Source organism: Crinia signifera, chromosome 19 (genome assembly GCF_055691185.1).
Source record: "Crinia signifera chromosome 19, ASM5569118v1, whole genome shotgun sequence".
Classification (NCBI taxonomy): domain Eukaryota; kingdom Metazoa; phylum Chordata; class Amphibia; order Anura; family Myobatrachidae; genus Crinia; species Crinia signifera.
This window is the reverse complement of record NC_139226.1, coordinates 2533561-2544695: the sequence shown is the minus strand read 5'-3', so window position 1 is coordinate 2544695 and position 11135 is coordinate 2533561. Positions and strand designations below refer to the sequence as shown.

At 49.4% G+C, this 11135-nt stretch overlaps 1 protein-coding gene across 1 annotated transcript in view; it reads right to left on the bottom strand.

Moving 5' to 3' along the window:
- The window catches only part of USP48 (ubiquitin specific peptidase 48), a 65318-nt gene that overhangs the window by 30130 nt on the left and 24053 nt on the right, over window positions 1-11135 (bottom strand). The window contains 10 exon segments of the mRNA XM_083161785.1: window positions 440-640; window positions 840-989; window positions 3347-3472; window positions 4120-4299; window positions 4395-4477; window positions 4561-4694; window positions 4803-4911; window positions 6947-7071; window positions 8835-8962; window positions 9909-10065. Coding sequence (XP_083017911.1) covers window positions 440-640; window positions 840-989; window positions 3347-3472; window positions 4120-4299; window positions 4395-4477; window positions 4561-4694; window positions 4803-4911; window positions 6947-7071; window positions 8835-8962; window positions 9909-10065 — 1393 coding nt within the window.

Here is an 11135-nt window from a genome sequence, read left to right as displayed (position 1 = left end):
AGGGTTGGCATGGAATGCTGGTGGGGTCAGAGCAGCCATCTTGTTCCTTGCCGCCATTTTGGTGTTCTATTAAAAGTCGATATTCTGGTTGATTCCAATGTATCAAATATTACTCAATGACTACAGCGGAACAAAGTCATTGTTAAAAGACCGTAGCTAAAAGATAGAGCCAATTACATTGACAATGATTTAGTATGTATTCACATAAAGCAGAGGGAAGAACGGGAGACCAAAGATCCTATAAATTCATCTGAGAATCTGAGACTGTTACAAGTATATATATAAAATAGTGACCGGTAAACGTAGGGACCCTATCAGTGCTACAGGAACGGATGTGACCGGCGTTCTCTCCAGCTGAGGTCGCAGAGATTTAACATCCAGACCAAGTGACTGAAGTCTACATAACGTGACGTGGAGACATCAGCAGACGGCGGCCCACCTTTCAGACGCGGACCCCCGCCGTATCTCTGATAAAAGATCTCTGCTGAGTATTCAGAGATCCTTTTCATTAGCGAGATCTTGTCGGGGTGCAGCTTCCCGTGCGTACACAGGTATTTTGAATTGTCAATGGGTTTCCCCGGTGTCGTCTCATCCAGCCACTTCTGTAGCCATTCAAGAGGCACAAACTGGTAGGTGTCATCTGCAGAGAGAGCAAAGACAGGAGAATACAGTGTAACAGCGCCAGCACCGCGCACACACACAAGCATATAGTGATTATACACATGGCTACGGAATCTAGGGGTCATACCCAGAGATCTAGGCTGGCATCGCCACAGCACAAACATACAACACATGGCAGTAAGCAGGGGGGTATGGGAGTAATAAAATGTCTTACAGACCAGCTCCTGCAGGTAACCTCTGGTACAGCTCCTTCACCTCTTCATGTTTGGCCTTTCCTTTATCCACACTCTCTCTGCGCATTTCTGCCATCTCCACGCACCACTCCTCAAACTTACAGTTATCCAGCTCCACCAGTTTCTGGAGGAAACCTGCGGGAGGCCAAAGGGGCGGTCAGAGCAGCACATGACGCACCTATGAGCACCGGTGGGGTACCAGCAGCCTCTACTCCCACATCAGGCTCGCATTACTGGTCACTGTACACAGGACTATGCTATGCACCCAAACACCAGGGAGCAACCTCTACCCAATGCAAGTTCTGGCCAGAGGCTGCTGCTTAGACAATTCTTAATGGTTTCTTATATAGCGCACACATATTCCGCAGCGCATATTATCACCAGTTATAAATAATTGGTGATAATCTCTGTACAGCGCTGTGGAATATGTGTGCGCTATATAATAACTGGTAATAATAGTCTCTGTACAGCGCTGTGGAATATGTGCGCTATATAATAACTGGTAATATTCTCTGTACAGCGATGCGGAATATGTGTGCGCTATATAATAACTAATAATATTCTCTGTACAGCTCTGCTGAATATGTGTGCGCTATATAATAACTGGTAATAATATTCTCTGTACAGCGCTGCGGAATATGTGTGCGCTATATAATAACTGGTAATAATAATCTCTGTACAGCACTGCGGAATATGTGTGCGCTATATAATAACTGGTAATAATAATCTCTGTACAGCACTGTGGAATATGTGTGCGCTATATAATAACTGGAAATATTCTCTGTACAGCGCTGTGGAATATGTGTGCGCTATGTAATAACAGGTAATAATAGTCTCTGTACAGCGCTGTGGAATATGTGTGCGCTATATAATAACTGGTAATAATAACCTCTGTACAACGGTGTGGAATATGTGTGCGCTATATAATAACTGGTAATAATATTATCTGTACAGCGCTGCGGAATATGTGTGCGCTATATAATAACTGGAAATATTCTCTGTACAGCGCTGTGGAATATGTGTGCGCTATATAATAACTGGTAATAATAGTCTCTGTACAGCGCTGCGGAATATGTGTGCGCTATATAATAACTGGTAATAATAACCTCTGTACAACGGTGTGGAATATGTGTGCGCTATATAATACCTGGTAATAATAGTCTCTGTACAGCGCTGCGGAATATGTGTGCGCTATATAATAACTGGAAATATTCTCTGTACAGCGCTGTGGAATATGTGTGCGCTATATAATAACTGGTAATAATATTCTATGTACAGCGCTGTGGAATATGTGTGCGCTATATAATAACTGGTAATAATATTCTCTGTACAGCGCTGTGGAATATGTGTGCGCTATATAATAACTGGTAATAATAGTCTCTGTACAGCGCTGCGGAATATGTGTGCGCTATATAATAACTGGTAATAATATTCTCTGTACAGCGCTGTGGAATGTGTGTGCTATATAAATAACTGGTAATAATAATCTCTGTACAGCAATGTGGAATATGTGTGCGCTATATAATAACTGCTAATAATCTCTGTACAGCGCTGTGGAATATGTGTGCACTATATAAATAACTGGTAATAATATTCTCTGTACAGCGCTGCGGAATATGTGTGCGCTATATAATAACTGGTAATAATATTCTCTGTACAGCGCTGCGGAATATGTGTGCGCTATATAACTGGTAATAATAGTCTCTGTGCAGCGCTGCGGAATATGTGTGCGCTATATAACTGGTAATAATAGTCTCTGTGCAGCGCTGCGGAATATGTGTGCGCTATATAACTGGTAATAATAGTCTCTGTACAGCGCTGCAGAATAAGTGTGCGCTATATAATAACTGGTAATAATATTCTGTGTACAGCGCTGCGGAATATGTGTGCGCTCTATAATAACTGGTAATAATATTCTCTGTACAGCGCTGTGGAATATGTGTGCGCTATATAATAACTGGTAATAGTCTCTGTACAGCGCTGTGGAATATGTGTGTACTATATAAAGCCAACGCGTACGTCAACAAAAAAGACATCCGGATGTTACCTCGGCTTCCCCAACACAACCCTTCCATCGCTCCATTTCCAGGGACGTCAGATTGTGCTAAAAACCAGCCCTAAAAGGTGGATCTAGCTCCTGGCATTTGCAGTCTCGCTGTGTTCTCCTCCGCTGGGACTGGCAGCGAGGCACCAGACATTACCAGTGGTTAGTGCATTGGGTAGCCAGAAGATGAAACCGGGTGTCTGCTGTACCCCGGGTGTCTGCTGTGGTGGGATATCCGTGGCACCAGACTACATTGTGCCGATGCAGGGAAATTATTACATCACTCTCTCAGGAGCCAACTGGTGGCACGCACCTGTCCAACCATCTCTGTAACTCAAGGGCCGGAGTGATGGATGGGACATAGGGACGCTGGCAACGTGGGCACGGTGATCGGACCTGCTACAACAGCCTATCGGTAACCCCACAGATCCTGAAGAAAACAACTCACCTGGAACTTCAAACTGAATGTCCTGCTTCTTCTCCACCCGCAGCCGGTACACCAGCATGTAGGCGTTCCTGGAGCAATGGATGCCTTTGGCACACTTAGGTTTGCGAGTGACTGCTTTGGATGGCTCTGCTAGGTATAAACATAAGACCCCTGTTACTGCACATCCCCCAAAAACACTCAACGGAAAGTGGAGAATTCAGCTTCTCGCACATTATAGACTACTTGATAAATTGCTAGGTCAGATCTGCTGGCTGCTACGAGCCCCTCCTCATTACACCAGACTCCTCCCACCCCAGCCTAGGAGATCATATTTACTGTCAGTGAGGACAGGGCTGCATGTGAGGAGGGGAATGGAGGCAGCAGGAAGCCACAGACTGAGAGTTATATAGTGGGAGGAGCAGTGTCCCCCAGCAGCACAGAGTATATCAGGAGATGAGGGATGTGTCAGTGAGGACAGGGCTGCATGTGACAGGGGCAGGGACATGATGTGAGGAGGGGAATGGAGGCAGCAGGAAGCCACAGACTGAGAGTTATATATGACTTATGTGAATTAACATATCCACCTTATGACATAATGTTACTCTAGTACATACATAATATGTTCCGCTAGCTGAGTACAGCCACCTCTAGGTACCAGCTCTGCAGACTGTGGCATCACCCTGGTGTGAGACCGTTATACACGCCCCTTGTAGGCACCAGAACCAATAGTGGCTGAGAAACACCCCAAGGGGAAGTCAGAGGTAAGAAGTGCTCTCACAAAGTAAAGGCTTTACCTAGATCTTCCTCTATCCCAAGTTGGAGCTTCTTTCCCTCCATCTTCTCTATGTCCTCATCATTAAACTTGTACCATTCTGAGGTGTGCGGGTCCTTCACGTGAGCGATGTAGTGTCCCGAGTAGGCACTTACCCCTCTGTGTATGAGGACAGCACTCAGCTCGTACACGTATTTAATGTCTGTAAGAGAAGAGACGGTAGTAATTAGGGCGTGATCTCAGAAAGGCTCTCCTGGTGTGACACAAGGGGCTGAGAACGGAATAGTAATAACCAACCTGTCTGTTCCATGAACGGCTCCATATCCAGGGTCTCCGCAAACCCAATATACGTATTCAGCTTCTTCTTGTGACCAGTTTGCCTGTGGGGGACAGTGACCACCGCGGCCATTAGTGCACGAGACGCATATAATACAGCGCGCACAGCGCCATCACTGTAACGCACCTATCGAACACGAAGCGCATGAGCTGCAGGTTGAGCGTTGGTGGCAGTTTCAGCAGTCGGATCTTCCTGGTTGCGTTCTGTTTACTTTGACAATTCTCGCAGAAATAACGATTGTCCCCTTCTAACTTCTCCTCCTGCCCAGGACGTAAAGAGCAGGTAAGACCAGGTGGGCGGGGGGGCAGGTAAGACACAGGGGAGCGACGGCAGACACATAGGACATGGGGCAGGACACGGACAGTTACCTTCAGAAACTCTGTGATACAGTCTGTCAGATGCTTGTGGCCCTGGATATTCAGCTCCAACTCATAAAACTTGGAGATCAGCTTAGATTCCCGGCTGCAGCGACTACATCTAGAACACAAAGCAGCGTGCATCAGAACCAGACGCGGGCACATCACCTCTCGTCACTGGCACACCACCCAGCCTTAGATGGGAGGGTACCTGGAGCACATAACACCAGTGAAACTCAAGCTCGGTCCTCAAGAACCCCCAACATAGTGTTGCCGCTAGGCTGTTTTAGCGGGGCGCTGCACCCTGCCCAATTTTTAAGAGGCAAAATGCATCCTGCCCCTCTAAGAGCCTGGTGCCTGACCCGCCAGTGTGCACGGGGAAGCCCAACGCTGCCGTAGACGGCGATGCCCGGCACAAAAGCAACTTCGGCGGGGCTGGGCATGTACACAACGGCGGGCCCGGTGTGCCCCCCTTGCGCTGGCCAGTGTAGCGGCGCCCTGCCCGCACACATTCCTAGAGTGAACACTACCAACAGTGCACGTTTTCCAGGTCACCCGGCAGCTGCACTCATTACTCACCGACACATTTTAAAAGATCAACAGGTGGAGCTAATTATTTCACTTGTGATTCTGTGAGGAGATCTGGAAAACATGCACTGGGGGTCCTGAGAACCGAGGTTGAGAACCACTGCCATACACCAATAATCTACAAACAATACATAGGAAGGCTCTTCAGATTTACAGCTCTGTATGTGCCAGTGCCTGCGGTGCGGAGATACGGCAGCGATTACACCCAGCACCAGGCAATAAAGCATATATACCGTATCCAGGAGACAGGAAATGTGAGTGGAGTAATGCACAGCAGGAAACTGCATGGGAAGATTACAGATGTGCAGCTATAGTGATATGGACAGGCTCACACAGACCCCCATATGGGGGGGGGGTACCCTAACTACAGTGCATCTCCAGCATTATACAGACAGGTAGCTAGGCACACACAGCACACAGACCACCATATGGTACACTGATAGCGGGGGGGGGGGGGGGGGGGGGGGGGTACCCTAACTACGGTGCATCTCCAGCATTATACAGACAGGTAGCAAGGCTCACACAGCACACAGACCACCATATGGTACACTGATAGCAGGGGGGGGGGGGGGGGGTACCCTAACTACAGTGCATCTCCAGCATTATACAGACAGGGAGCTAGGCTCACACAGCACACAGACCCCCATATGGTACACTGATAGCGGGGGGTACCCTAACTACGGTGCATCTCCAGCATTATACAGACAAGGAGCTAGGCTCACACAGCACACAGACCACCATATGGTACACTGATAGCAGGGGGGGGGGGGGTACCCTAACTACGGTGCATCTCCAGCATTATACAGACAAGGAGCTAGGCTCACACAGCACACAGACCACCATATGGTACACTGATAGCAGGGGGGGGGGGGGGGGGTACCCTAACTACAGTGCATCTCCAGCATTATACAGACAGGGAGCTAGGCTCACACAGCACACAGACCCCCATATGGTACACTGATAGCAGGGGGGGGTACTCTAACTACAGTGCATCTCCAGCATTATACAGACAGGGAGCTAGGCTCACACAGCACACAGACCCCCATATGGTACACTGATAGCAGGGGGGGGGTACCCTAACTAGGGTGCATCTCCAGCATTATACAGACAGGGAGCTAGGCTCACACAGCACACAGACCACCATATGGTACACTGATAGCAGGGGGGGGGGGGGGGGGGGGTAGTACCCTAACTACGGTGCATCTCCAGCATTATACAGACAGGTAGCTAGGCTCAGACAGCACACAGACCCCCATATGGTACACTGATAGCAGGGGGGGGTACCCTAACTACAGTGCATCTCCAGCATTATACAGACAGGGAGCTAGGCTCACACAGCACACAGACCCCCATATGGGGGGGGGGGTACCCTAACTACGGTACATCTCCAGCATTATACAGACAGGGAGCTAGGCTCACACAGCACACAGACCACCATATGGTACACTGATAGCAGGGGGGGGGGGGGGGGGTACCCTAACTAAAATGCTGCATCTCCAGCATTCCCTCCCCAGTATCCCCAATAGGACGTGCACAGACTTCCATCCAATACAATGACAGATACTCACATTGTGACGTATGCATACTGGCCACAGAACTGGTTCTGAATAATGTCACGGACATCTGGATCCTTCTGTTTGGACAACGTGTCCTCCAACAGAGACATGAACAGCTTGGAGAATTCCTGGGCATCCTAAACACAGAAGCAAAAGAATTCCATACAGAATTTCCACCAACACAATAACACAACCTGCAGACACGAGCTGGGCCCAGCAGCTGGACCGGGAGGGGCTCGTACCCAGGCATTAGGTTGTAATGGGCTCGACAAAACCCGGGGGCCAGGTCGCCATGGCGACCAGATTCTGCTTCCTGGCGACCAGATTTGCAAGGAAGCAGAACCCCCGGGCAGAGTAGTGGATTTACAGCAGCGGGCCCCGCTGTGGGTTATACGGTAAGAGCGATCGCAACAGCAGCCGGCAGAGCAGGGCACAACTCTCCCGGTTGCCGGGAGAGGGACATGGAGAGGCAGGGAGCTGGCAGCAGCCTCTGCGTTAGCAGCGGGTCCCCGTGGCTTGCTATCCTTTCAGCACATACAGCAGCCTGGGGTGCCCGTTTCAGACCACGTAAACAGATGGTGCCGCAGCGTGTTATTATGTTCATTATAGCAGGCAGCCCGGCAGAGCGGTGCACAACTCTCCCGGCTGACGCTGCATCAGAGCAGGTCCGCAGCGCGACTATTACATAAGTCAAGGCGGCTCACAAGCTAATCGGGAGCAACCAATGCTGCTCCGTGCTTGAGTTTTGAAATAGGTGCACTGCGGACCTGCTCTGATGCAGCGGCAGCCGGGAGAGCTGTGCACCGCGCTCTGCCGGGCTGCCGACGTGCTGGCTGTTATATTGAACATAATAAACCACTGCGGGGCCATCTGTTTAAGTGTCTTTGTTTTAACAGGGGCACCCGAGGCTACTGTAAATGCTGATAGCATAACCAGCCACGGGGACCCGCTGCTCACGCAGAGGCATCAGACACCAGAGGCACCAGACACCAGAGGCACGAGGCACCAGAGGCACCCCCCCCCCCGTCATTTTTCTCAGTCTGCCCCTGCCTGGCATCAAGCCAGAAACCCATAGCAATGAGCATGCAAGTAAAGCAACACTGTGGCATAATATGCCATGGGCATTACGTTGTGTGGTATTATATGTAATGGGCATTACGGTGTTTGGTTCACCATGTAATGGGCATTGCAGTGTGTGTTGTATATGTAATGGCCATTATTGTGTGTGGTATAGTATGCAAAATGTTTTTCGGAGTGTGGCATAATGTGTAATGGGCATTGTGGTATGTGACATATGTAATAGGCATTATGGTGTTACTTTTTGGCGCACACTGTCACTATTTTTTTTTCTGGCTCCTACATTTTCATCCTGGCTCCTAGATTTTTTAGAAATTTGTCAAGCCCTGTTGTATACACCCCCAGCATAGCACCTACTTCCCTACTGATGTAAGGACAAATACAGGGGTCACCTGTAGGAACATACAGCTGCAGACACGAGCTGGGCACAGCAGCTGGTCCTGGAGGGGGAGGGGCTTGTACCCTTGGCATTAGGTTGTATACACCCCCAGCATGGTACCTACTCCCCTACTGACGTAAGGACAAATACAGAGGTCGCCTGTAGGAACATACAGCTGCAGACACGAGCTGGGCACAGCAGCTGGTCCTGGAGGGGGAGGGGCTTGTACCCTTGGCATTAGGTTGTATACACCCCCAGCATGGTACCTACCCCCCTACTGACGTAAGGACAAATACAGGGGTCGCCTGTAGGAACATACAGCTGCAGAAATGTAAAACAAGAACAGTTTATGTAAGACTAGTGTACTGGCTGCAGCATATAAAGAGTCGGGGGGTCCTCCTGTCCCCCTCAGGGTATGACAGAGGACACCTGTAGCCCACTTACCTGCTGCTGACCAGTGTCCAGCCCCAGTGCTCGGATAAAGCCGCAGGGGTCGATGTACCGCCGGTTGCTGTTCTGCAGCAAAGCAAACAAGTACTGCAGATGCTCGCAGATGGTCTGGGGCTCGTACTCTGTAATACAGACAGAGGACACAGTCTGAGATCCGGGATCCCTCGCCTCTCACTAATACACAGCTATTCCCAAACACCCTCCTCAGGGCACACTAACAGTGCAGGTGTTAGTGATATCCAGGCTTGAGCACAGGTGACTTAATTAGTACCTGAGTGATTCTGATGAAACCACCTGTGCTGAAGCCTGGAGGACCGTGGTTGGGATGCCTGCCTTAAGCAGCCCATACACTGTCTGTTTAACGGATCCGTTTGGGACTTAAATAGTACACATGCGGGAGCGCGCATCGCATAGTACAGAACGGAGCCGTACACAACGGACCGTGTATGGGCTCCATTACAATGAGGAGTCTGTATACAGATCATGTTTGGCCAGGTGGGCAGAATGATGCTGTATAAGCTGGGAGACATGAACTGTTGGGTGCCCCCGATACGTGTTTGGGAACCAAGACAAGGAGACCGCACCCCAAAACCAATGACTGGCAATGAAAATGGCTCACCACCTACAAACAGGAACATATAAGGGAGAACCAGGGTATAAATGGGGGGGCAACAGTTTCACAATGTATACAGCAAAACATAAAACCAATGTTCTGCGGCTTTCACCTGGGCTGTGGCTACATCTGTACGAGTGTCACATTGCTCACAGCATTCCCCGGTATGTCTTACGGGGCATACACACAGCGATTTGGTGCTACTTTCTTAGCAATCTGACTAGATATGACTGAAGTGGGACAGTGTAAATCCCAAAATCTCAGATGGGGGGGGGGGGGGGTTATGTCATCACCTTCCCAAATACAGAAGAGGCATCTTTAGAAGTCTCTCTATATGTTCTCCACCACCCACAGTCGTTGCGACCCCCCCCCCCCGAGACGCACATGAAGATTTCCTTATGATCTAATAGGGAAAGGGGACACCTTGCACCCAACAATAGCAGCTGTCACCAAACCTTTATCCTCCTGGATGCATTCCTCTGCTTTCTCCACGCTCCAGGCGTTCTCGTACAGGTACAGGGCACGTCGTAGCTCCATGTTCAAAAACCAGACCTGAACAAACGTGTTCACATAACATGTGGCCCCCAGGTTTGTCAAGCCAACAAATGTGTTCTAAATAAAGAGAAGATCACACAGTAATGCGGGGGTAACATCCTGGCGTTCAGTATACCAACGCCTCACCCAGTCTGCCCAAAGCTGGGACACCGACAGCAAGATCCCAATTATTAGGTAGGTTAGGCTTAGGCACTAGTGGGGGGGACTTAGGCTGCAGGGAGGGGAAGGGTAGGGCTAGGCACAGGAGGGGGCTAGGGGTAAAAAGGTGCTTTATAAAACACGTCGGCATTTGCACCATCAGTTCTAACAGTAAGTGGGCACTTCCAGGGGAGAGGAGATCACACAGCAACACGGGTTGGGATCATTTGGTCTATTGCATTATGGTAGAAAGTCATTAGGTCGAATCCATTAGGTCGACATGCTAAAAGGTCGACATGATTCTAGGTCGACATGGGAAAAGGTCGACATGATTCTAGGTCGAAAGGTCATTAGTTCGACAGGTCATTAGTTCGACAAGGTCATTAGTTCGACATTGTCTATGTCGACATTCACAAGGTCGACATGGGGTTTTTCACTGTTTTTTTACCTGAATGTCAACACAGTCGACATGGACACAGTTTAAAGTGCACTGCATCCCCTCGCATCGCTCGCTGCGCTCGCGATGCGTCGGGCACGGTGCCTCGCTACGCTCGGCACACTATTTTATTCTCCCACCACGCCCTAGTGGATGGTAGGGCATGAAATACCGCCTGTCGGCACATGTTGGCTCAAAAAAACAGTGAAAAACTCCATGTCGACCTTGTGAATGTCGACATAGACAATGTCGAACTAATGACCTTGTCGAACTAATGACCTGTCGAACTAATGACCTTTCGAACTAGAATCATGTCGACCTTTTCCCATGTCGACCTAGAGTCATGTCGACCTTTTAGCATGTCGACCTAATGGATTCGACCTAATGACTTTCTACCATAATGCAGTAGACCAAATGACCGCATCCCAGCAACACACATCAGTACTAACAGTAAGTGGGCACTTCCAGGGGAGAGGAGATCACACACCAGTACTAACAGTAAGTGGGCACTTCCAGAGGAGAGGAGATCATACACCAGTACTAACAGTAAGTA